The sequence below is a fragment of the Strigops habroptila genome, chromosome 7, assembly GCF_004027225.2.
Source record: "Strigops habroptila isolate Jane chromosome 7, bStrHab1.2.pri, whole genome shotgun sequence".
NCBI lineage: Eukaryota > Metazoa > Chordata > Aves > Psittaciformes > Psittacidae > Strigops > Strigops habroptila.
Genome location: NC_044283.2, coordinates 47961772 through 47989509, shown reverse-complemented (window position 1 = coordinate 47989509; position 27738 = coordinate 47961772). Strand labels below are relative to the sequence as shown.

General features: G+C 36.7%; 1 protein-coding gene across 5 annotated transcripts in view; it reads right to left on the bottom strand.

Moving 5' to 3' along the window:
• CCSER1 (coiled-coil serine rich protein 1) overlaps positions 1–27738 on the bottom strand; it is a 684293-nt gene that overhangs the window by 557285 nt on the left and 99270 nt on the right. For all 5 annotated transcript variants that reach the window (XM_030492379.1, XM_030492381.1, XM_030492382.2 and 2 more), the window contains one exon: positions 8377–8470. In XM_030492379.1, the coding sequence (XP_030348239.1) occupies positions 8377–8470 (94 nt within the window). The remainder of the gene's footprint in view (positions 1–8376; positions 8471–27738) is intronic.

Sequence of the window (27738 nt, the reverse complement as noted above, 5' to 3'; positions counted from 1 at the left end):
AACTTTTCTAGTCATTATTTCTTCTCCTTATTTTCAGAAACTTAAGCTTCAAGACTCCTAATAACATACCAAGCCACAAGCATGCAATTTTTGAGTAACACTAATACGCTCTTCTCATTTAATAATGCTACCTGTTCTTTCACTGCAAAGCCTGGAAAAATCCCTTTCCTTTTCTCCATAGCCAGTGCTCTTTCAGAAGCCGTAGATCATGGTTAGAACAGCTGAGTGCAAGTTTTACTTCATTTCCCTAGAGACCTTAAGTTACTTCATTACTGTGTAAGATTTATTAAACAATGCTTCAGGAGAAAAGTGTAGCCTAGTAGAATAGGTTGTTCTGAAAATACAAAAACCCCTCTGTTTCTAGTTTTTCTAGTTATGGAGAAACTAGACGCATGTGACTTTCCACTCTGTATTTCATAGCCACACTGGAAGTCGGATGTACACCTGAAATGAGGCCAGCCACACTGTTATCAGGACATTATATAGTGGTATAAGTAATATAGCTAAGTCACACATCAGTTTTTGTTACATTCATCATTAGTACTGCTCACTGTGGTTTTATTATCTTATTGTCCAAAATCCATAGTGACAATGCAAGATGCTGTTGAGCTAAATAATCTGTGAACCTCCTTTTTGGCAGAGACACAGATCTCTTTGTTACTTTAACATCCCAATGTCTATTTTCTTCAAAACCTGTAAATATAAACTGAAATATTAAACATTTTAAGCAGAAAACCAAAGGGATGCTGCCCTAATTTAACCTGTTCTGTAACATACACACCTCTAAAGGTGGCATTTGGGAATGGTGAAGCTTTCAAAAGAACTCAAGGAGCTGGGTGTTTGATTTTTGATAAAAAAATCAAAATATGTCATTTTTTTTTAACACAGAAACATAATTTGTTGCCAAAGATACATTCATGAGTAAAGCAATACATTCAAATCACTTAAGTATCGTCTCTGTTTCTAAACAGTTGTCTGACAAAAATATAGTTAGGATGGTTTGGGTTTGGTTTTTTTTCCTATTCTCTATTTAAAGGCAAATTAAAAACACTGAAAAAATCTGTTCTCCTTGCACTGACAAACATGAATGGACTACATGGGCACTTTGCAGACTCTCAGAGACAACGTCTGCCTGGGAGCAGGTCTGTTTTGCCAGAAATGTCAGGAAAAATATTCAGCAACTGGTATTTGCCCCTTTTGAGTTTTTGTGCCAGTGCCACTGTCTCACAAAATGAGATACCATCTACCCAAACAACAGCAGTGCTAGTGCCAGAGCTTGCTGCCCACACTGTCCTCCATAGAACTTGATGCTGACTCCAGGCTTCCAACAAGAGCGACCCTTTGGCTGGCTGAGGGCTGATCCATGAGCCAAAGGCAGACTGCAAGGCCCCTGCTTTGGGCATGCTAACACACTTTTGGTTTCAGTGAATGCCAGCTGATTCACCGTGAGGAGCTGGCTTTTGGTGTTTTGCTGCCAAAGTAGTATAATTTATAAATACAACATGTTTTTTCTATTCTCTTATTGCATTTAGATCTTTAACATTTCAAAAGCAAGCAAATTTATTTCTGTTTTACAGTTTTTAACTACCTGTGTTAATGACCCAGTATCAGCACTGAATTTTTCTGTACATTTCCTTAATAGCATTTGTATTTCTTCCACTCCTGTTCAAAAAAACCCACCCAAAACACCAAATGGGTTTTGCTCAGCAGTCCTACCCTCCATTAAAAAAAAATAATAAAAATAATTAGTGCATTTAATTAATAGGCACAGGAGGAGCTCCAAACCCACCACAGAATTTTCACACAGCTTGTACATCACATTCAAAATAACTCAGCAACTACCTAATTAATATCACTGGGTCATTACACCAACACTTTAGTTTGACTGGCTACTGATGCAATTGATCTGCAGGCTATCTGGCTTTAAAAGAAATACAATAAAAACTCCTGACTTTTACTTTCTAAAAAAGAAGTGTACTGCATTTTTATTTGCAAGGCTGCTAGTATGTAATGTAATTATGTTACTAAAAAAATCATAATCTGATAACTAATTTGACATTTAAATAAGCATAAGTTGTGCATCCACCTCAAAAAACAAAATGAGGTTTCTACCTTGCTCTTGGAAGTTTGCATACAGTAATCTGTCAAATTAATAATACATTTTTTTAAACTAAGAAAACTAAACAGTTGTGTGGTCACAGGGTACTCTAGGCCAACACACATGTTTTGGGTCTTACTAATGTGCACTAAATAAAAAACACGTGACAAAGGTTAGAGCCCACAGTTTCCAACCAATTCACTAAAACGTGCCTCTCCCTGCTCATTGCTGACGGTTCTAAGCCGATACCACACCGGAGCATCACAGTTTCAACATAAAGAGCATCTGTTTAACAACTACTTTTCTATTTTTTATTAGATATATACAAGCAAGCATTACATTGTAAGAGTGATACTACTAACATCAGAACTTCACATGCTCATTCCTTTCAGTTATATTAACAAAAAGCTACACTAAGAACAGGCCCTTCTTTCTCAACATCCAGTAACAGAGGAAAATATATATAGGGTACATAAAAGCCACTGCCACTGTGTCATTTTCTCAAGTCACATATACTCTTTTTCATTGCTAAGCCTTAAACAAGTACCAAAACATGTATTACTACATACAGAATTAAGCAGACACTTCAAAAGCTTCTAACAGAGATAGTCTTAGGTTTGAACAAAATGTGCCCTATCTCTGAAAATGTTTTTTTTTAGGAGTTGAACAATAATTAGATGGATGCTAAAATGCCCTTTCATATTTCCACTTTTACTTCATTTTTTCCCAAATAAGCAAATAAGACAAATAATTTCTGAAATATGCTGGGTGAAATAACTATGCTTTACATTTATGTTGGATCACTGCTTTACAGATGAGGCTGAGGCATTAAATCCAAAATGGCTTAAGCTCCATCCAAAGACAAATCTCTTCTAAAAATTATAGCCAGCTACATTATTCAAAACTATTCAGCAAGCATCCAAGCCACCACATGATGGATGCAGCAGGCCAGTCACGGTACCCAGATAATCAGTGAATAGTCACTATGGAGTGCAGAGGCTGATGTGGAGATGACACATGCGTGTGCTTAATATCTAGTAGCTGGAGTAGACCCCCTGAATTCAGCTGGACCACTTGGTACAAATCCCAGCTATACATACACATCTTTGTAGAAAGATAAAAGGGCACCAGTTTTATGACACTATGGCAAATAGTTAAGAAATTTAAAAAAGACTTTGGATAGCTATGGCTTTGTGAACTTTAAGAAAAGGCTCCTATTTACTGCAGTCATCATTTAATGACACCACTAACCTTACAAAATTAAGTATTTGGTTTTTCAATAGGCTATGGCACAACACAAGTGCACAACTCACCCACATGAATGGGCATTACTTGAATAAATTCCCCACTGCTTACATCACTGAATATACAGGTCTTCCTTATACATAATCAATACTTGGAATCAACTAAGTCACGTTTCACCTGAGAAAAGGGAAACGAATGAGATCAAATTAATGCTGTCACTTTCTATAAACCAGCAATGGTTTCCTGCTACAGAAACCACTAACTTCATTATTTTACAACAGGAAATCAACACTGTAGCATATTTTAAAAGTCTAATTTACTTAAAGTAATAAAAAAGTACACTCAAGGCTCATCATGTATGTAATATTATGCTTAGTTTTAAACATTCCAGCTTAAGAACAGTATGCAAAAACCTCAGTGAATCAAGTTAATACTTTGCATTTGTATGCAGTAGTGCTCTCCATTCACTGAGTACTAGATAAATATTATTTTATTAAATTTAAAAGCAATTGTGTCAGGTGGGATAATAAAATATTTGTCTTACATTCTTTCTCTCAGCAATAGCCTTTAAAACAGAAGCAAAAGTAGTAGGTTAATGCAGTAAACTCACTTATGAAGAGATCAGAAATGAGGGAGTTCCAGACTTTTAAAGCTGCATGGAGAGCACAGCAGAGCACAGAAGTCTACATTCAAATTAGAGCCATCTACAAGATGTTTGCAGGTATCTCCTTATTTTCAATAGTATAGTTATACAAAAAGTTAGAGATATTTTTTAATTTTCTAGGACTTATCAAGGTTCACAGTGCCCTTTTGCAGGAAACACATTTCATGAGGATGCTGCTGGAGGACAAAAAGCTCATTAGGGCCAAGCTGAGAGGACAGAACAAAAACAGGAATAAAAAATGGGTTGGAGTAATAAATAAATTAAAAAAAAAAAGGATCATAAAAGATGAAAGTGATAACAGATCTTTGCCTCTTTCTCCTTTCTAACTCTATATTTTAATTAATACTGCATTCCACTTTCCAGAAGAAAGTCTCCTTGCCTGTCAATTGGCTCCTAGCTCCTCTTTTAAAACTCGCTCCTTAGCAGCCATTTCTCCCAGAAATCCTTCCAGTAGTGTCTTATTTTTCCATTCATAAATGATCACTAAAATAATGGTAAATCAATATAATTATTTTGTTAAATTATTATTATATCGTCGACTTCAGTAGAAAGTAAAAAAGGTATATGCTCACCCTAGCTAATACTGTACTTTTTAACCACAGTAGTTAGAAGCAGAAGCTATTGTAAATCAGGCCTTAACTAACAAGAGTCTCTAAAAATCTGGAGCTCCTAATGGCAGTTAAGAGACTTTCTCAATTCGCCATTAACCAACCCATCAACTGTATTTATTGACTGTGGCACTACACTTCAGAATTGCTGTTTCAGTGATACAGCTTGCTGCATACAGCCTCACAACCAAGAAATAGTTTGTAATATTCAAGTCAAAGAATACGAGGGCTAATACCAAATCATGTCATTTGCTATCTTACAGATTTTCAGAGGCTCTTGAAGAGTAGGAACTTGCCCATTCATTAGTTATCCCTCCATAACAACCAAAGACCTGAATTCTTTTCCAATTACAACTCTTCCTATTTCAACGTATTTGTTAAAATACTGAATGAAGCTTCTCTCCGAATATTTTCCCCTGCAACAATTACCCACAGAATTCCTTATAAAGAGCCAAAGTGAAGCACAAGTGGAGTAACATGGTTCTAGGACTGATGGCCTTAACCAAATAAATGCTATAATCAGCGTTATATATAATCATATATATTCAGTATAATATATATAATCAGTATTAATATAATCAGCATCAGTATGTAAAATTTCAACAGCATTTTCATTATGCTATAAATAGTCATAGTACTGTTGATAACTTTGACTTCCAGAAGAGAATAATTTTAAGGTTTCCACGCAAAAAGCAGCATTTTGTGTTATATTTTTATACTTATAAGACTTCCATTTCCATAACAAATCTAGAAGCACATGCATTAGCTCCCAGTTGAGTTCAGTACAATACACGTGAATGTGAGCTACACAGATCCCTTTCAAGTACTAAAGAAACATAAGAAACTTTTTAGGAACGTAAACAAATATTGCTACAAAACTGCTTAAATATGTAAAGCTGACATAACACCAAGCTGAATACTATATATGATGGACAGCATGTACCAACAGGGAAGAGGAGGCTCACAAGTCTGTATGTCTGGGATTGTCTTTACTGATTTTTGGTGAAGCAAGCCATAGGTAAACTATGAAGCCCATTGTCTTAAAGAGGCCTTTACAAAGAATCCAACAAACTGGCCACTAGCAAATACTATAGAACATCATCTACTCTTCAGGTTGGTCACAAACTGAAAGAATTAAATAGCCCCTTAGTTTTATTCAAATTCAATTAGAATATAAATTCTACCATAACAGTACTGGCTCATCCTCAGTGAGTATTCTGTTTTCTTCTTGTTTATGAAGGGGCAAGATTACAGATCTTTTAAAAAACATATATTGCTTCTCAGTTATCTGCAATAGCTTATATATGCATGCCCAGAAATATGATCACTTCCTACCTGGTGAGTTTACAAAAGTTTAAAGCTCTGCATCGAACTAGTTGTATATCTTGGACATGATCACTTGATCATTTCCGTGTTCCTGTTCTTATAAAAATCACATCAATAATATTTGATAACGTATTATAATTGAGGAAGTTTAGAAGAATTCTATTTAGGTACGAATAGAGAGGCCAATTAGAGAAAACAAACAAGCCCAGAAGTGAAAACAGAGAATGGATTAATTTGGAATTACTAAAAAGAATTTTTGTCATAAAAGTCGTAAATCCTGGAAGCAGGCCACAGCTTAATATAGCAATCAGAAAAGCAATTTGTCAAAAACATTTAGGTGTCAGTATCTAACTCTAGGGTTTTACGTACTTTAGTGATAGGTAAATGCCAAAAGACTGAAAATTAAGCCTCAATATTTTAACATGATCTCAATATCTTAACATGAATAAAGATGATGACTTACAACCAGCCACATCTAACCATTTTGTGCCAGATCCTAACCCAGTACAAAGATAACAGCTTTATTTGGTGAAACTGTGCCAATTTATACTGTGGCTCTGTCCTTCCAACTCCTTCTTCCAAATGAATGACTCAAAAACAACAGTGACAACTAGGCAAATCCTAATTTTTTTGCAGCTAGACCCACCAGCAAATAAATATATCTAAGAGCAAATATTAATAAGATAAACACCCGTGTTCAAAGATAACATGCGTATTGCAATGTGTGCCTCTACGTTACGCTCAGAACAGAAATGGTTACTATTCTTTAAACGACAATGTAGATACTTCTGTTTTAAAAGCATTTCATTTGTTCTCAATTATGAGCCAAGAGTAGAAAGATTATGTGTCATATCACATCTCCATCTTAATTAATTTTCTATCAAGTATAATGTCATTTAGGCACTACAATCATAGCTGTTTCAGAAGCTGCTACATACCTTTATAATATACTGGACATAACTTTTCCATCACTTTTAATTAAGTGATTTAGAAATATAAAAAAGGAGGAAAACACTAGTGAGGCCAAGTGCGACATGTTAGGGAACTTTATTTATGGAAAATGTTTCTGCCAGTTAATTTATTTCCAATAGGTCCAGGGAATGAACAAATCTAAAAACTATGATTCCTCATAAAATGTAATGTTTGTTTCTGAAGCTTTTTGAGCCACATTCCTTCACCCATGAGTTGACTCTCTGTAACCAGTTAACAGCACTATTCAGTACTGTTTAGAAAAGGCCTTTGCTGTGCAGGTAGTTTGTTGTATCCTAGCTCCAAGTAATTTAGGGAACTATGATCACACACATATTGCTGCTACAGCACTCCATTCTCTCTGGCTACTTTGCTTTTAACCAAATAAAATGGAACAAATATCCTCTCAGCAGATATGCAAACAGGTTTTAAAAGCACAGAACAGTGGTTAAATAAAATTATCATAGAGATAATTCAGATATATTCACAGAATTATCATACACAGAACAGCTGAAACATGAGCATAATTCAAGCAGTTTATCTGTAACCACTGCTAAATTTGCATCAAAGGAGGGACCAGAACAGAAGACAGCAGGCACATGTCTCATAAACCCTGCTTCCACACAAGTCTGCATGAATGTGCACTATATGTACCTACTATAGTGGGTACCTGTAGCAGGTACCTGTATGGTGAATGGAGAAAGGAGGGTCAGAAAACAGCAGGTAAAAGAGGGTGAGAATTACTCCTGCCTAAAAGCATGTCATGGCCATAGCAGAGTATCAGAAGAGAGTACAAACTCAGAGCTCTAACTGTGATCAAGTACAAATCTCACATACATTTTAAGTCCCTCCAAACCCTATAGAGCTAGCAGGAGCTTTCCTGTTCACAAACTACACCCTACACCATCCCATGTCACAGCCAAAGGAAATGCAGGATTCCCCATTGCAACTGCCAGACTTACCAAGACCTTGTGCAAACCTATTATAAAATCATCCTGAAAACACTGCGAGTTGACCTTGGTTATTGCTATTCATCACAGCAGTGCAACAGCGCCTTAACCAACTATGAGAGAAAGGATCAAGTAACATTCCTGTCTCAAATCAAATCTTCTTCATTGGAAACATGTTATTCTGGCGCACACAACATAGGATCACCTATTTTCAGTAACCACCTGGGGCAGGCAGCAGTCATTTTAAGTATGCAGAAAACTAGATGGGTGCAGGAATTCTATAGCTGTAAAAATCACTTCAATTTCATAACTGACCATACAAAGTTCAAATGTGGCGTAAAGCGCATCTTTCTGTTAAATGGCAAATGCCTTTGGAAATAACGCTGCAAAATGCATACTGCTCTTCCCCTCCCAAGAATAATTTTTTATTTCCAAGTAATTGTACTGAATACATTTACTTTATATTTCAAGAATAACTACACCTCGCTGAAGATATTCAGTATTTATCTGACTTACCAGAACGATGGTGATGTTGTTCTTCTAGGAACTCCAAGTCAAGCATGAGGTCATCTTCATCCAACTCACAGGAACCCAAGTTATTCAAAACATCCTGATTAAAAATAAAAATTTGAAAAAAAAAAAAAAAAAAAAAAAAAAAAAAGGGCATTTAGACAGATGTGTTAACCAAACTGAACCAAACTGTTCTGCACGAAATAATAAGCAATCAGATCTGGGAAATACATTTAAGCAGGAGCTAGAGAAAATTTTTCTACTGACACTGGACCAGTGAGAAATTGTACGAAGCAACTGTCCAAGTAGAAATGCATAAATGCAGTAGTCACCATTCTCTGTTTTCACAAGATCTCAAATATTTAATAAAAAAAATAAAAAAACCCCACAGAAGTACAAGTAATACCATCTATATAACTTGATTTTTTTTTTTTTTTTAGTACTGTTCGATGATTGGCTTGTGTATATCAAAGTTTAATCATAACTTTTTATGAACCACAAAAATTTTATTTTTAACACAACATAGAAGCATCAGAACTAAATTTTTGAATTCTAAGCTCTGCCTGCCCTTACCAATATACTCCGAAGAGAGATTTACTGTTATATTTATCCAAGGGTTAAAGGGGGACACATTTAGGAATTCAGTGCAAAAGAGGCCAGGTGATCATCCCAAAGTATTAAGCTTCCTGGGAGATATCTATATAGCAATCTGCTGTACCGAAAGCAGAGAAATATAAGAGTAGTATATATTAAACTTGTAAAAGCACTCCCTGACTTCAATTACAACTGTATTTTATGTAATTGTAATTCTTTGAAGCATTTTCTCCCCATAATTCTTATTCACACTCACTACTTATGCTTATTCAACCCTTTTGAATAATTATTTCTTCAGTCTGTTTTCCACTCTTTCACAAACAACACATAGGCAACATCAGGACATTTTCTTGCATTCTTTCCCTGACTTACCAGTAGCATGAGAAAACCTCTGCTGAGACACAGAACCCGCTATTAATGCTGTTATTTACAGATGTCAAGCACAGAAAGTGACAACTGTCAAGTACTGAGACCTGCACACAAGTAGTGAGCAGTATTTTACAGAAGGAAAATATATATCACACGAACATTACAATGACATCAAGCACACACATCTTATTCCCTCTATCTTAACTCAGAGCTACTGACAAGCCTTCTTCATAGTGACTGTTTCTTTCACTCATGCTGACAAAATGTAGACTTTCAATAATCAAATTATATATTACTACTTAGTACAAAAGCATAGAAATAAAACATGAAAATATATATCTCAATATGTGGGTGCAGTATATTAGGTTACTGTACTTGATACTTATGTAGGCACAAGCCTTCCTAGTCCAGATTTGTGTTAACACTTAAACAAACCCAAACTAAAACTAGCTTACTAAAAAAAAAAATTAAAGAAAAAGAGTGTTCCATACTAAATTGAAGTGGAAGAACACATATTGCTCAATGTTACAGATAACCTAAAACTTAAGTAACTTTTGAATCGCTGTTGGAGCTAGTGAAGAAGCACTGAAGATCGAAAATCTCATTTCGTATCCTTTAGTACCTAAATATCTTTCAAAATAGTAACAGCAAGACACTTATAAGATCTGTTCTCTGTTCTTTTTCACAAATTCCAAGAGCACTGCCTGACGACTGAAGTATCTTCAGTTCAAGTGTTATTACCAGCTGTGTTTTGGAAGAAAAATCAATGATTACGGCAAGTTAAGAGCAGATGACATAAGGAAACAAAACAAAACAAAAGACGACTTTGGGGGGTTTTGCTTCCTTTTTAAATTTAGACAGCACTTGAGATTGATCAAAGCGTATATCAGAGAAATGTACTTTGTTTGTATATTGTTTTATTAATTTAAGAAAAGCATTTTGGTGACAAAGCCCAGAAGAACAATCTCTGAAAATTTTAAGCAACAGCTAAAAGGTTTTCAAGACAGTAAAGGCAAAAGATAAAATGTTTAAAATGTTTGAAGTACAAAGGTCTGTTCTTTACCTTAAAATTATCATCTGTATTACAGCTGACCAACTGAACCCACATAGATATTAATGCTAAGCATCCTTTGATGAGCCATACCAATAGTCCTTACTATTGGAGTGATTTCATGTTAATTGAGCATCTCCTACATCCTGTGCAGTAACTTACGCATAGTTTGAAATCTTAGGAGTTTGCCTGTGAAAATGTAGTAATTCGCAGCCTTTGTCAAAAAACAAATTCTATTTTATTTGGGGGGGAAACACCCAAAGAAAACACAAACAGAACTGCAGTTTTCTAAGTTTTGGTGAAACTTCACTAAGATGGACCAAAAGGAAAAAGTTTATATACAACTGTCCTCTCATTATTGCCTTTCAGGAAGGTCTTCACTTCCAGTGACTTTCAGAGTAGAGGCAAACCATGCTTCATCTATCCTCTGTCCTGCATGGTTGATATGCACCCTATTCCTCACAGCAACATCTCTGCTTGTTCACCTGAGCTGAGGGCTCCCAACTGCCTTCCCAACATACTTATGACCCCTTTTCCTCCCCTTTCCTACAGCCTCTTTGACTGCACCAACAACAGTAGGCAAGCTGAACTGATAAAGAAAAACTCCCCCAGGTCTATTCTTGAAAGTACCTCACCAGGGAAACTGTCTCTCTCTTTCCCCGAGTTCACTTGTTCTTCATAAAGGATCAAATCACAGAATGGGCAACAAAAAAAATTAAAGCAGCTACTGCCCATCATGGCAAGAATGAGGGCTTGGCAGAGGAAGCTGCTCTACCTGCCAAGGGTGTCAGTAATGTCAGTCCAGCTGCTTTCCCATGCTCATCACCCACCTCTGCCAGTGAAATCCTTCCCCAGATACAACGCAGAAATCAACTAATGAATGCACAAAAAAGCACAAAAGCACACAAAATCAGAGCGTTACTTAGGTTCCCTGGGCTATCCTAAACAGGAAAAAAAAAAAAAAAAAAACAAAAAAAAAACCAAAACCAAACTATTCTAACCTTTTCTGAAAACACATAATTAGAAAATATGAGAGAAAAAGGCTCGTAGAATGACCTGCCTAATGCCATAGAACAGCACAGTATTTCTCTGAGTGCACGCCAATGCTCTCTGCCCTCTGCCTCCTCACCAAGATCCAGTAGTCCTTTGTTGCTATGAGAATTAATAGCAACTGTAATTTCCTTTTAATATCTCTTGACCTTGTCCCCATCCTCCTCCTCACCACTGCTGCTGCATTCCTTGAAGAATAACGCAACTAATTTAATTAAAAATAAAGGAAAATAAAAGAGAGCTCAAGCTCTAAGGAGCATTCAAAGTGAGTATTTTCAAGGCTTTGCTACACAAAGAAAAAGAAACACGTTTCAATCAAGGTCCCAAGAAAACATTTGTTGTCTATTTATGGTGACATATCATTTATTATTCCAGGAGGCAGAAACTGTGCAGCAAAAACCTCTTTATTGACTCTGTAATAGTCCCTTTGAAGCCTTATGATGTATTTCCTACTTCTAGTGTCTGCTTGACTTCTACCACTGGTTTGCCTTTATAATGGACCCAAAATTAACATGAAGGTGCCTTTTTTCCTTCCAGTTGATCATAGCCTGTGAGAAGACCATGTGAATACACTTACTTAGTCAATCATTTGCCCACGTCTCTCAGTTTTTCCTGGTCACAACAGGCTGCAGCCCCAGTTTACCTGTAACGATTTCCACCTTTGACTTGCTGAAGTCAATTATTTAAACAAGTTTCCATTTAAACAAGTGTTTAACAGTGATATTTTAAACATTACTAATTCAGAATAAAAAGCACTAATTTGTACAACAGTCCAGGCTGCTTTTGACAACTGATAATGGCTGCAGCAGCAGATTTCAAGGCATCAGTAACTTTTCAGTAACAAATTTTATATTTAAAATTCTTTCATCAATGAGATGTATAAATTGCTATTTTTCATCCAACCACCATGTATCCTAATCAAAAGTTCACTGAACTCAATGGTACTCATTTTAGATATGTATAGGCCCAAACATTCATAACAAATACGACCTAAGAAACGTTTTATTATCGAAAAATATGCAGTGATTTGCACAGCTATAGTTCAGAAACAGCTGAAACATTAGAGGGATAGAGATGTATTAGACATTCAGTTCCTCCCAGCCAGACAGTGTGTATCTGGATAGTAAATTTACTCAGATTTGCTTAAGGGGGAATCCCTTCCTACCTTATCTCCCTTCCTATCTCTATTTCATCCCAGCTTCCCTTCCTATAATCACTCAAAGGAAATCTAATGCATAATAAATGAACACATGAAGTCCTTTTCCAGAATACTCAGGTATTTCATTATTTTTAGACCTGTCCCAGCTCAGAGTCTACATCATTTAACATAAGGTTGAAAACTGGAATAAATAAAAACAACTTTAGTAGTAAATACATATAAAATGCCCAACATAACAGGTCTTAAATCTACTATTAGGCTTAAACAAAAAGCACATAACATTTCTTTATGAAGCCCCTTTACTATGTGGGGGTTTTAATTATTATTCTAAATAACCAACTCACACATACAAATACCTAGTGAAATTACTGCTTATGGAATTGTAGTACACTCTAAAAATTGGCTACTCTGATATCAAAAAATGACAATAAAACATGCACATGAATATATAAATACACTAAGGCATATGATTTTGTTAAGCAATGCAATTCAACTCCAACATGGACTTAGCAAAATCATATCAATCGCACAATACATATAAACAAAGCAGGGTAAAGCCATGTAGAACTGAATATTTACAACTCATGAATAATTGGGTTTAGGTGACAAATCTGCACATTCGAAACAGCCAGCAATCAATGGCACCAATCAAAAGATTAATTTCTTGATGTTTTCACACACTTTTATTCTAGAAGTCTTGCTCTCATACCACTGAAATAATCAAGTAACAGCAAATTCCTAAAGGCAGCAGACACAGGTTCTCTGTTGTAACCAGCATCTTTGGAGAGTTGCATACACTATTTTGTAATTTTATTCTAATTAACATGCAGTCCCTAGTGAATATGATGCTCAATTGCTTCTGTTTCTTTTTCATTTTCTATGCTGGTATCTTGAAGGAGATTTAGCCCTGACAAATTTTGGTTTGGGATGCAGACTTTTTTTTTTTTTTAACCAGTGCTTTTGTGTATCCACACAGAGGTTGCCACTGGCACCTGGCATTTTCCAGTGGTTTTCAGGGTTCTCTTACACAGGTGACTGAGATTTGCATTTCATTACGGTGTAGGGATACTGCAACAAAACCTTGACTATTGCTGAGAGATTGTTCAAGGCCCTTGAGAACTTGAGGTCCAGTGAGCAACTCAATGAAGCTACAAAATTGAAGCAATGACATGTTTGCAATTGCTCAGCTCATAAACATTTATCAGACACATAGGTGGCTGACGACAGTATTCACAGATGTCACTGAAAGCTAATTAGGGTTATACATACACTGATATAACCTTACTATCATGAACTTGAACATATTGACATTCTAATCTTTAATGTATCCTTTGATCAAGCAATCACCAGATTTTCAAACATATTTTTAGAATTACAAGAGCAAAACTTTAAACACTTTTCAAAAAAATGCTTCAGGTTCTGTTTTGCTTTCCTTTCTCCGCATATTAACCTCTAGACATCTTTCTGATCATCTTCCTCTGTGATACTCTTCTAATTTTCTGAATACAGCTATTCATATCTTCATTTTTGTCTTTGTTTTCTTCAAAATATAAGGACTTAGTGTTCATGCCTCCCCATACCTTGAAATGATGTACTAAATGTGGTTTATAAAATCCCTCTCAGGAAAAAACCAGCCTAATATTGCATGTATAATAGCGTGCTAGTATTTAATATTATGGATTCCTCTTTTCTTTCACTGTAGAAATGGGGAGAGAGGAGATATTTGAGATGCTTTTGCAAGAGCACATGGGAAACACTCTGAGGAGAATAATTTGATTCTTTTGTAAAGTCATATATATGCCAATTCACCTGTACTACTCTGGGTCACTGCATATCTGATGCTGGAAAAGATCAGAATTAAATACTTATTTCAAGTCTGAAATGCTTTCTAGAGATTGTCAAAAGATAGTAGTACTTCATCAAAATTATATTCAGCAAAGGAACATGGCATACAATCAGCATAAGAATGAAAACAGAGATACTCAAGGAAAAAGAAAGACCTTGAGCTATTTAAAGTAATGTTAACTCCTAGAACCATACCTGAATAATTCATGGACACAATGAAGTATTTCCCCTTCTGCACTCTCCCACATACTTCAAAGGGAAAATGAAAGTACATGAAGCCCAGCAACAGAAAAACCTTTAAAAACATAGAATCCCTGCCAACAGCATAAAAATCTCTGTATCAAATGTAAAGCTTACAGACGCCTTTCATATACCAAGATCAGCTTAAAAGCATTCTCTTTTCCTCAATAGCACCACCCAAAAAGCATTATTCCCTACTTGAATACTTGAATAAACTAGAGATTTTAGAAAGGAAAAAATAAATCTTGTAACTTTTGGTAAGAACATTTTCTGCAGCTAACATGTGGAAATCCATTTATATTCTAAATTAATACGCCTTTAGGAACTAAAGACAGAAAATTATCAGTGAAGTGTCTAACTACAGAACACAGATCCATCATACTATTCTTCAAACTATGTTTTGCATGCACACTCTTGGCTGTGTAAGTGAAGTGCAGTATTTTATATCCTATTCTTGTTTCTGCCCTTTCAATTCTCTCCGTGCATTAAATCAATGTCTGAAGGGATGCTCCTTTTGCCTGAGTGATTATAACTAATGGACTCTCACAACAGATCTCAGTTTGCACTCACCCACACAGGGTTCATTCTGCCAAAATACGGTCAGCTTGCAAAAGCCACAGAAGTGTAATACAGCAAAGCTTAAGCACCACCGGTGGCAGGAACAGGGGCTGACCATGCTCCTATCCAGCCAGAGAGTCAGTCAGGGTCAGATGACAGGGGGGAGTGGCATCTGTCTTCAGAAATCCACAGGAAAAGCATTCAAGCAAATAATCACATTGTTCACTAGTGTTCACCCTCCCCATGTTAATCAGCTTTCCTGCCACTTGGATGGGATTCATAGGGATCATACGGTAGGGTACTTCGACACCCAGAGATCACCAGCCCACCTTCCACCACACACCTACAATGGCTTCTCTTTCTACATAGCAGCTGTAGAGGCTGCCAGCTGGTCTTGAATACATTTGCTGCTATTGAGCCACCCAAACACTACAGCAGTGGTGAGGATGGCTGGCAGCATCAGTCATACTGCCATAGTGTAATCTGCCTCTAAGATAGCACCTATGAATGCCAATGGATTTATCTTTTCAGGAGTAACCAAAGCTACGCTTTGTATTTGCTTGCCTTGAACTCAGACATATGCATACTAAAATGAAGGGGCAATAGCCAGTTTTTGTTACATAACAGTGCCATGAATAGCATAACTGGTAAAAACATAGAAGTATTTTATAGGACTGCTAAGCACAAAATACACAAATAACATGCAACTCCAAAGACTTGGAGAATGATGGCATATTTGCACAAATGACGTACAGGAAAACATGCAAGGAAAAAAAAACCCCAGCAGGATGACAACAAAGGTGGTGTAGCAGTATGGCAGGCAGGAAAGCTATGTGATGGAACCAGAACGAGTCCTGGTCCCAAAAATAAGATGATATGTAGAAGAGGCAGATAAAGTCCCCTTCCTTTTGGGGAGGAGGCTGAGAGGCACAAAACCACCAAGGATGAGTGAGCAAAGATGGGGAATGAAGAAGCAGCACACTTTAGCTCCAGTTTTCAGCACCAGAGAGTTCAGGAGCTTGGCCCCCACAGTCTCAGGGAGGGAGATGGTGAAGACCACCACCATCACTGGTACTCGCACCCCAATGAAACTGGCCTCCTTTGGCAGTCTCCTAACAAGCCCCATCACAGCCATCCTGAATTCCTGTAATTATATACACATACATGTATGTGCATGCACCCACTTGCAACACGCAAGCCAGCTGCGCAGACAAACAGCTCTTAGAATATTGGGAGGCAACACGTGCCCTCAGCATTTAAAATTTAGTGTACTTTAAGCATCTGTTAAAGTAATCTAATAAATCCAGCTTCAAGTCAACCCCAGATAAAAATCAGCTCTTGACAAAGCTGATAAAGACAGAAATCACCTAACCTTCATAGAATCATAGAATAGTTAGGGTTGGAAAGGACCTTGAATTCAGTATCTGCCAATAGAACATCAATTTAAAAAGCTACATTTAAAACATGCGCAAGCTTATATGCATCAGAAGGCTTGAGGTTTGAGTCTGTGAATAAAAGAAAAAATGGCATCATTTCAGACAAAGGGGCACTTTGCTGACTGTTTGCCATTCTTTCAATTCAAATAGAATGCTCAGATTCACTTTGGTTGTAAGCAGAATCCAGACAATTGGATTTTCTGTGTTCAAAAAGAAAAAGGTGTATACATTTTTCATACATCAATCTATAACTTCATTAACAGAACCCTAGAAAAAAGAAAAAAATCCTCTGTTAAGAAACTATGAAAATACAAAGAAATGCAATAAAGCTTAAAATGCCCAAATTAAGCCTCCTTAATAGATTTTTTCCCCTCGCTCATACACACATATGCTTTCCTCCCAGCAGAGAGATACATCTGCAACACTTAATTTGCTTTGTGGATTAGTTAATGTTTTTACAGCTTTTGTAGTAGGCAAAGTGCTAAACAAGTGTTCTAGTGTAGTCATTATCACCACATAGCTTTGGGAAAGTTTTCTACATCTCATGTGCCAGATTTTTCTGCCAAACACAGAAAAAGCTCCTCGAGTATCTCTATGCTGCATTTATATATGATATCATTTAGACAATTATGTGAAGCTTAGAAATGTAAGTGCAACAGGTTATTCAACACATGGATTGGTCAGGTAAATTCTTCTAAACTACTCACATTAAACACATAACTCAGGGCTAAATCTTTTGGCAATTATACTCTGGCAGCTAGAAGCTTCTGCCTGTGTCCTGACAGCACCCAAGTTAATGCTTCAGCCAACATTTAAAGGGTTAAAAATTGCTTTATGACACCTAATCACTCTTCAATTTCATTTTTGCCTTTTCTTGGCCAGTAGGACAGGGGTGTGGGGGAAGAGGCAGCAGGGTGGAGCAGGTAAGGAAAGGCTACAACCATAGAACTACTGAGGATCTGCCTGCCAAAAAAAAAAACCATACATTTAAATTCAGGGAATACAAGAACCACCTTAGCATTTATGATCTTGATAAACCACTACCACTCCCACTCCTAAGGGGCAAACCATGGCAATGTCTTTAAAGAATATTACTTTTCTGACAAACCACATCAGAACAATTCTCCTTCTGCCACCATCTAGCACCAGCCACATTCATCTGGCAGAGACAGCCGAATTCAAGCCCTATTTCGCCAAACAGGACTAACATTGTTTAGCATGTAGTTTCAGTATATCTGAAATACAATGCAGGAAAAGGTACGTATATGGCACCAAGCTCAAGAACTGATCGATTCTTCTTGCTAATATCACCTGCTCAAAATGTCTCAGTTCTAGTTGTATCATCTACATTGTTGGAATCAGCAATTTTGCATGCCAAATGAAGATCATCTGTTATATGACTTGATTATTATTTTATTTCTAAGACTAATAACTTGCTACATACGAAACCCTCAAAACTCTCCTAGGCATATGATTAAATTAATAAAATTTTTTTGTCTAGTAACAGGAAAATTTAATACTTTTTCCCTCCCAATATTATTATTAGCCAATTCAAGGCTGAACCTTCTGTTTCTAATTCTAATTTGTAGCCTGTAATATTGGTGATAAATCACTAAAAAGTGAGCTCTGTAAATGAAACCACAAGAGACCCTTTACTATACCATCGTTAATGCAATATCATAATAGATATGCCATTGCTAATATTATTTGAATTCTTTCAGTTTCCATGGCAACTTTGGCCTACAGTTGTTCTGGTAAACAGGGTTTTAAATAATCCTTGGAGAAAGGCTTCTGCTCAAACGTCATTTTTTCCACTAGTGCATACTGTATACTTTCTTTTTTTTTTTTGTTCTGTTTTTTAAAAGAATAACTGTAATGGCAGTTACTGGTCCAGAAGACAGATTTTTTTGGTTATTGCAGTTGAATGGGCAGTGAATTGGGAACTTGAGGAATCAAGGCAACCTGTGCACCAAGCTTTAACATCAGCAATACCAAATACAACATTCTGTTGTGAAGAGGTATCTAAATCCTGCAGAGACTGAGAAAAAACAACCACTTGCTGGAAATTCTGTAATGCATACATTTTACAGCCTTCATTACTTCTCCCCTGAACTTTCAAAACTCTTTGATGCTTAAAACAACTGTCCCTTTCAGTATCCACATGTGCATTTTTTTCTAACAAATATTTAGCCCCCTAGACAACAGACTGGAAAAACAGGATGAATATCTAAGGAACGATTGTCCAGTTCTTTCCCATGACTTACACATGTGCTTAAACTGAACACAAGAATTTGGTTCACCACACATGCCCATCTGAAGAACAGAATCGTATATTGGTATCGGAGGTCACCTGGCTTTTATGTCCAAATTCAGAAACAACCAAACCTGTACATTCAGCTGCCAGTCACCATGCCAACCACAACTAGGGATAACAGAATCTGGCTGTGTCACAGCATTGACCTCCCCTTCACCTTTGTCAGTGAAGTCAGCACGCTACTAAGGGGATGATTTCTCTATAGGAATGCAGTGGAAATACCAGAGAACACAACACTAAGGCCAGGGAAGACAATTAGGCTAGTCCGTAAGCTTTTGGGCACCATTCTCTGTTTAGCCTTCCCCAACAATAGCACTAGTTTTGTTACTGCTTCAGAGCCCAAAGAAACTGAAGATGATTCCCTCTATAAGGCAATGAACTTACAGTCCATTTTTGGTACAATATAACCCTTAGTAATGTTAACTACATCACAGATGGTTACTTGCTAGCAGGACATTCAATCCTTCAGTAATCTGAGTCAATAACAGCTGTTTACAAGTCAGACTGATGTCAGGTTTATCAGATCAGGAAAATGTAATTGCTGATGCATTATAACCAGTGAAAGCTTGAATAGCAATGTTACATATAACATATACTATATATATAGTATATATATAGTATATATATTCATACATACGGAGCCCAAATAATGTTACACACATGATATAGAAATTGGATCAGTATCTGGTACTTCAGAAGAAAGCAGTATACTAAAAAACTATGTGCTGGATTTGCCACAGAGCAAAGTACAAAACCTGTTTTTCACCCTGCTTACAGGTCTTTTACCCCCAATTGTGTTTCCATTTATTTCTGCTCACTGTGTGGCTTTGCAGTTTAAATGGCATCTGCAGTATTTCTTTGACAATACCCATTCTTCCTATAAATCTAACAGAAATAATATGCATATAAAAAAGAATAGTAAAGAAATAGCACATTTTTTGTTTAAAAGGACGATGACTGAAAATATGCACTCAGGTAATCAGCAACTTACTTTTTAAAGGCTCTCTTGTTTGCCATTAGATATCGTATATCAAATCACAGAACTCTTCATCCTGAGCATGTGACAAGTCTGCTATTTGAACAAACAGGGATGGATAGCTTATTGCACTAACAACTTAGACCTCAGATAGTCAGGAAAGACTGAGCTCCACTAGAAAATACTCCAAAGACTTTTTCCCACTAATCAACATTTATACATCTTCAACATAGAGAGCAATAGAAACTCTGAGGCCATGGCGACACTGTCAGAAACTTTCTCAAATCCTTAACAAAAAAGACTGTCATTAGAATGATTTTCATTTGCCATTAATTCCCAGCTGCCTAATTCAGTAGGGTAGAAAGCAGTTGCCCCAGCACTAACTGGAATTAATTTTTAATTTAATAATCTAATGCGCTCCAGTTTGGGCTTTTTGTCTCTTTCACTAAAACAATGCTCTCATTATTTGTTAACGGTTAGGTGCTCAGGGCGCACTGTTAAGAGGCCTAAAATAATGTAGCCTCTAGGTTTAAAGTTTAGATTTAAAAAGAATCAGCAATACACACATCACAGGGTAAGTTTCTTGAGTACAGTTACAATTTTCTTTCAGAAACAGGTAAAAGAGTTTTCTGTTTTGAATAGGATAGTGGCATTTACAGGTTCAGTTAACAAAATGTTGCTGTTTCATTCCTACTCCAAACTGTCGATACCACAAAAATCCAGACTTGCTCAATGCTGAGGACAGGTTTTGATCCCACAATGTGAATAAACTGGATGCTTGTGGACTAAGCTTCAGTAGGGCTATCACAATAAACTCACCTGGAGAATATTTACCACAATACGTTATTCAGCATACAACAACACATAAACTTAATGCTCAAATTTATGCTAAGAAGAACTTGGACTCTTAAATGAGAAAAGCCCTCAATGTTTACGTAGTCAGGACCTTACAGAATAAACTGAAGTATTACGCAGTAAATATCTACTGTCTTAAAGATGGCACATTGCCATTATTTTCAATTGTTTACTAGAATGAAGAAGCACTTGTACTATAGAGTATAGTACTTCTACGGTACTTGTACTATACCAACATTAGTTACATTAGAACTACTTTCTTCTGCCTTGATTTTCACGCAGATTCTAATCTCACTTCGGTCAGTAAGTTCTAATAACACTTTTTACAAGGATTAGCAGTCATCACACATCCAAAACAGAGTGACATGGTCTTTCTTGATCAATATCCCTATTTTTACGATAGCTTTTCTGCATGTAAGCGCCTTTTGTAGCTGCTCTTGCTTTTAGTGTAAGATTAGAGAAACGTAATGAGGAAAGAAGTATTTAGAAACATACAGTAGAATTTATGTAAAGATTAGAATCTATTGGATGTGCTGAGCAAAAGAAATTTGATCAAATATCAAAGCACATACCTTTTCTGGTATGGCTGTATACATACAGCCTTAATTCTGTATGTATAGACTGCAGTAACGAAAAATTAGTTTTGGTTCTCTATTTAGTGGAGTCATAAAGCGAATATACTCATTGCGATAAAGCCAGCACATGTAAATGCTGTTCTGGTGTTCACTACTACACAGTACTATTATTCCCAGCTCTGCAATGGAAGCATGCATGCATTTTTACAAATGACAACTTGTTATCCTGCTTTCCTAAAGAATAAGATTGATGTCATCCCACTGACTAAGCTCAAACTTTTTTGTTCTTTTCCCAGGAAATTTTGAACCTCTACACCAACATTAACTGACTTGAACAGAAAAGGCAAAATACAGAAGCTAAGCACCAACAGGTGCTTGGATGGAAGAATGATATTCAAGCACTGCACCTTCTGTGAGCAAAAGTGCTGTACAAGCTTACACCTTACAATGGCAGGTATGAACTACCCTTTTCTCCTCTACTGCAAGAAGTTTCAGCTGAACCCTGCATCCTTCTTTCATAATGACATTGATCTGCCTGTCCCAAAACATAAATCCCCTTGCAAGTCAGGTGTTCCTAATTCCAGCGCTCATAAAACTCACTTGCTTGCTACACCATCAAACAGTGAATATTCTATGATTACTTTCCATACACTAGTTAATATAGACTAACTCAACATGCTATTGTTTTTACGAGATAAATTAGAGACAGGTGAAGTTACTTCAACGAATGAGACGGCTGCACTGCTTGGACCAGAACACAGAGTCTTACATTTCTGCTCCTCCCTTATTCAGCCATGCCAGGCAATTGCTTAATTTTATTGCATTGTAATTAGAATAAACACCCACCCAGAGGAACTGGCTGAAAAAAAGAGTTCTTAATTTGCTAGAGGTTCTTAAACAGGTTTCTCTGCACTGCCACACTAGCCACTAAACCCCTATCTGTCCTTACAGCTCCTGAAACAATAAGGGTGTACCAGCATAATCATAGGTAGCCAGCTGTCACTAAGAGAAGGAAGGGCTTTTTCTTTAAATCTGTATTGGCTTCAGCCAAACAAACATCCTAAGTTGTCAGAGAACTATATACAAATTATTGTAGTCAGAGATCTACTGAGTTAAAAGTTAGGTGTAAAAGCTATGGCTATATTATTTATAAAAACATGTGATAGTTGAAACAAACACATATGAATACATATACAGCACACCAGCTCATCTGCTTCAGCAGTGCTCATTGCCACAAACACAATTTCAGGATCCTCCTCCTGCTCTGACTCACCACTGAACTGAGTTCATTTAAAGTCCAATGACAGGTAATAAGAAGTCTAGGGAATGGTCCTGAAAAATGAACAGTTAGTTATGAATTAACCTCCTAAAATAGCTCTGGTACCCGACTGGCAGAGATTTAGGAGTGCAAGAGGCAGACATTTCAAAATACTAGGCCAGAACACCAAAAAAACCCGTAACAGCTTACAAATATAAGCGCCATGAACTAATTACAGTTTTCATCTGTTCTTACAGAGAACAAAAGTTAATACTCTTAATTTTCCTTCCACTGGTCACTACCTGGGCAGTGCTTCATCACAGATGTGATGAGCTTGCACTGGTCTCAGCTCCAATCCTCCACTTCAGCCCCAAGGCAAGAACCTTTCTATACTCCAAATAATTTGTCAGCATGTTCTTCCTTCTTCAAGATGAAGATTCAGACTGCCCATGGAAGTATGAACTGCAAAGATGTAATAGGTTTTTTGTTTTCCTTTCCCTCAGAATACACAGAAGGTTAGCACTGCAAAATTTGATAATACAAGTGTGTCAATGAACGTTTGCCATTCTGATTCCTGGCAAAAAGTCCAGTTTCATCTATGGGAATGTAAACATTGAATGTCAAAAAAAAAAAAAAAAAAATTCTGTGCAAAAATGTATCACTCAGTGTTCTTCAGGTACCACCTACAAACAGAGCCATAACTGTTCATCTGTAAAATTTTCCATGTACTGTCTATGGAAGTACAATATGACACTAAAGATTCTTGTGTCATTTACCAAATATAAAGCAGAGGAAAGCTACCAATACACATGTACTTGCCATGTATAAAACCGGTCTCCAAAATTATCTATTCTAACTGTTTTATAAGGTTACATTAATAGACCCATGGTTTATGGGCCATAAAAATCCAGCATTTAGACTTATACCTTTGAATATTTCCCAATGGAAAATATACTTGCATTGATGAAAGCAGCATCCTTCATATGCTCAACTTTCTGCATGGATTGGGATAAGTGTCCAAAGAAAAGTAGATTTCATGCAAGATTTCCAAGTAGATTTCCAAGCAAGATTACTTGCTTGGAAAAAAAGCAAGTAATAACCTGCTTTTACTCAATGACACTCTCCTTTAAAAAAGGCATTTTCAGGGCAATCAGAGCCAGTATATGAATTGCTTTGGTTTTGCTTGCAAAAGCCTTCTAACTTACTATAACTAATATTGAAATTGGATCTTTATATCATTTGGATATGAATGAGAGGAAAAACTTGATATTTGATTGTATTTTGCTTTGATTTTTTAAGTGTCATAAATCTGTAAACTAGAAGGACTCAAACATTACATCTGAAAGGCAGCATAACCTAAAGGAACATCAGTCAACTGAGAAAGCGTGAGCTTTGATGCTTTCTGCACTTCCTGCTTCATAACATCAGGTAGTCTCTTCAACCTGAAGGTACTGTCTCCACTTCTGCTCCATGTCTGTCTAGTTTTTTCAAATAGTAAGTCTCAGAACAAATGACTCTAACTGATTTTTTCCCATTCACATTCAGCAGGAGAGTCAGCAGGGACAGCGAAAGAGACCACAAACCCCATCTCTCTGCTGCATCCCTCTTCTACTTTACCGCAATATTATGGGGACACACAGAATAAGTATTCAGTTCAGAACTTCCACAAGTTACCACTAGAAGTGTTATAATAAATTTCTTTAAGGTAATTTATCTTAATAGTCTGATGTAAACTTTTGTGACCAAGGAGCAGCCACACATCATATTCTGCTTTCCCAACCATACAAAGAGCCAGGTGGAAAATGAAGAACTGTAACTGCTCAAGCCATAATGGCTTCTTTTACTTGCAGCATCCTATGACTATGCAGAACGCCAAGTGCATCTTTCAATCCGGTGTTCAAGCCAGTGTTCATACACTAAAAATAATGGAAATAATGTTAATTTAGTGCAATATTACATTAAAATTAGCAAGTTTTGTTTTGGGGTTGGGGTTTGTTTTTTTTTTTTTTTTTTTTAATTGTGTCATATCACATATTTAGCTCTTTCATTTCTAGAATGTCTGTGTGCTATTAAATCGTTCTTTTCTGAAGTGCCTGGAGACGATTTATAATAAACAGGAAACCAAACATAACCTCTGTTATGCAGCAATACAGTAGGATGTTATTTTCCCTTCCATACAGGACTTACATTTCTACCGAGCAACAACTTTGAACAACTGGATACTTTAACTCTGCTACTCGAAAAGCTGAAAATTTCTTTTCTAGCCTCCTGCTGCTTACAGAGGCAAAGTGAAAGTGTGCTGTGCTGGCCTGTCCATCACTTCCCTCACAGCATTTCTCCACATCACAAGGACAACTGCTTAGCCTACTTGTTGCCCAGTGCCTTTAGGCATCTCTGCCCCGTAGGCCATACCATATGACTCTGATGTTGAAGGCTGGAACCTGACCCTGCAGAGCATCAGTGCGGGAATGTGACTCGCCATGGCAATTTACCTGTCAGGCTTCTTTACTTGTCAGCGATCTCAGATACTCCTAATCCCAAGGATGTCACGCTGCCAATTTCGCAGCATTGCACGGTTACTGCTCCCTGGTTATGACAGTGGCATCATCAGAAATAAAAAGCTTAAAGAGGCTTCCTTGCCCACAGGCCTTACATGCTGAGAAACCAGAGCACCTTACTTGCTTTCCTCCTCATGTCTCAACACGTTTTTCTGTGCTGCAGAGTGTATGCTTTTCCTAAATGCTTCCAAAATATTATCACACCGTTAGTTGTATAAAATAAAGAAAACGTAAGTTATGTTTTAGTCAAAAGGCTTAGCTATCATACTACACAAGAAATCGAGCAGTCTTCTACTCTGAAGCACAAGCACGTTTTACTTCAGCGTTCATCGCTACAAAAGATGCCTACTGCCACCGAGTGGCTGAGAGGGGAAAATAAGTTTCTTGTGGAAAGGCACTGAGTCTGCAGAAAGCCTATAGATCCTAATTTTGCTGCATTTGCCAAAATAACTACTTTGAATTTCAGTTGGCAGTCCGTTTGTGTTAAGAAAATCAGGTAATCAAAAATTAAGTTACAGACACAATAATCAACAGACATCATGGATTTCTGAAAGAGACAAATGGTGTAGAAGTGCCTTTAATTTTTGCCTCAGGGTTCTGTATCATAAATTTAAACTGTAATGGAAACGTATATGAATTTAAATATTAATGCTACCCAGAATTTAAGAAGTACATCATTATTGCTGTTATCACTTGCAGACCTGATAACTTTCTGGCATATTTTTAAAGTAACTCTGCGTGCATTCTCTCTTATACTTGGAACTCAACCAAACACACATGCTTTCTTTTCAAGCTAAAAATAACAGGATGACACGGTACTGCCTTCCGCCCTTTATACATAAACGTTATATTTAAAAGCTTCACATAAAAAAAAAAAAAAAAAAAAACCAAACACTTTTAAAAAGTGAATTAAAAAAAAAAAAAAAAAAAAAAAGGCCAAAAGGATTTTTTAAATCCTCAGAACAAAATGCATTTAGCTTGTGATGGACAATCACTTGTCTCACTGCTTATTTCTTCATGGGAGCTCTTAAACTGTGTGTAATCTTGCTACGGGACTGTGGCCCGCTCCTGGTGATTTGCAGGTACTATGAAAGAAGACACTGTGCAAGTTCATCAGTTCTTCTCTTACTGATATAAAAAAGGAAGTATAACAATCGTAACAACTTTTTGTATCCATATACATTGTGAGGATGATATATGGTTATGCATTATACCACATAAATATCCTAAGTTTCTCTATTCCATTATCAACAAAGAATTATTGTTAAGGATAGTGAACACTGTCTTGTTTCATGTGATACACAGTACTAGAAACATTGATAGTTTCTATTACTAGCTGATGGTTTCAACTCCAGCACAAAGCAAAGAAAAATTACGTCTTCAGATTCATTTCTGCACACCTGGAACTCCTTCCACTCAGGCCAGAGAAAATAACAGCCTCTGACATAAGCAATCTTCCAGTATTATAAGTCAGCAATGGACAAAAAGAAAGTTGCTAAAGATCTCATTTGAATATTTGGACATACTTACATTCCGTATCAAAATATCTCTATTCATAGACTGTCTGTGCATTCAGAAAATAACTCCTAATTTAATCTCTACAGTCTAACTAATAATTTTTGCTGCTTTTAGCTGATAATACAGCCCTTCACATGATGTAATACAAATGGAAGTAGAAGAAAAAGGCTCTGGGAGGAGCTAAAAACACCTGCCATTAGTGTTGAGATCGGTATATAGAAGACAACCAGCCCCTTCACAGCAGTGCATGGCACAAGTACAAACGATAACAGAGACATACAGTGATATAAGAGGTTCAGACTGGATATAATGACAAATTCATTCCCCAGGAGGACTGCCAGGTACTGAAACAGTTCCTTGAGGCTGTGCAGTCTCCAGCCTCAGAGGTTTTCAAGATCCAAGCAACCTGGTCTGCTCTCACACCTGGCCCTGCTGTGAGCTGGAGGATGGACTAGCAACCTCCCAAGGTCGCTTACAACCTGAATGATCCTGTGATTCTACAAGAATCTACATGAATAAGGCTTATAGAGAAAAGAGACCTACTTATTCAGTATTTTAAATTAAGCTAGTAAGATATAAAACAACAGGAAAACATCAGAAGCACAAAATGTCACAAACAAGAGATAAGGTATTTCCAAAAGCAGTATCAGGCAAATAAGCTTGACTGAAAATAGCAAAATAAGCATATCACTGTTTATCACATACAATAATTTTCCAGTACTGATAAGGTAATATTAGAGTTCCTTCCACAGGCAGCTCTTGTATTAAATACATGTTCAAGCAGAGATTCTCATCTGTAGAAGCCCAGAGATTTTCTTGGAATTTATTAAGGCAAGTTAGATAGGATTTCTTACCAAAATTGCCCCCTCGATGTCCAAGAAAGAATTTGCAGTCTTCTGGATATCAAATATTCATCATATTCTTTCACTTACTGTCACTAGACTCTTTATATTACACTTTTTCTTCTTTTACTTTTTTTTAATCATCAACTGCATAATGTGCTTAGAACTAA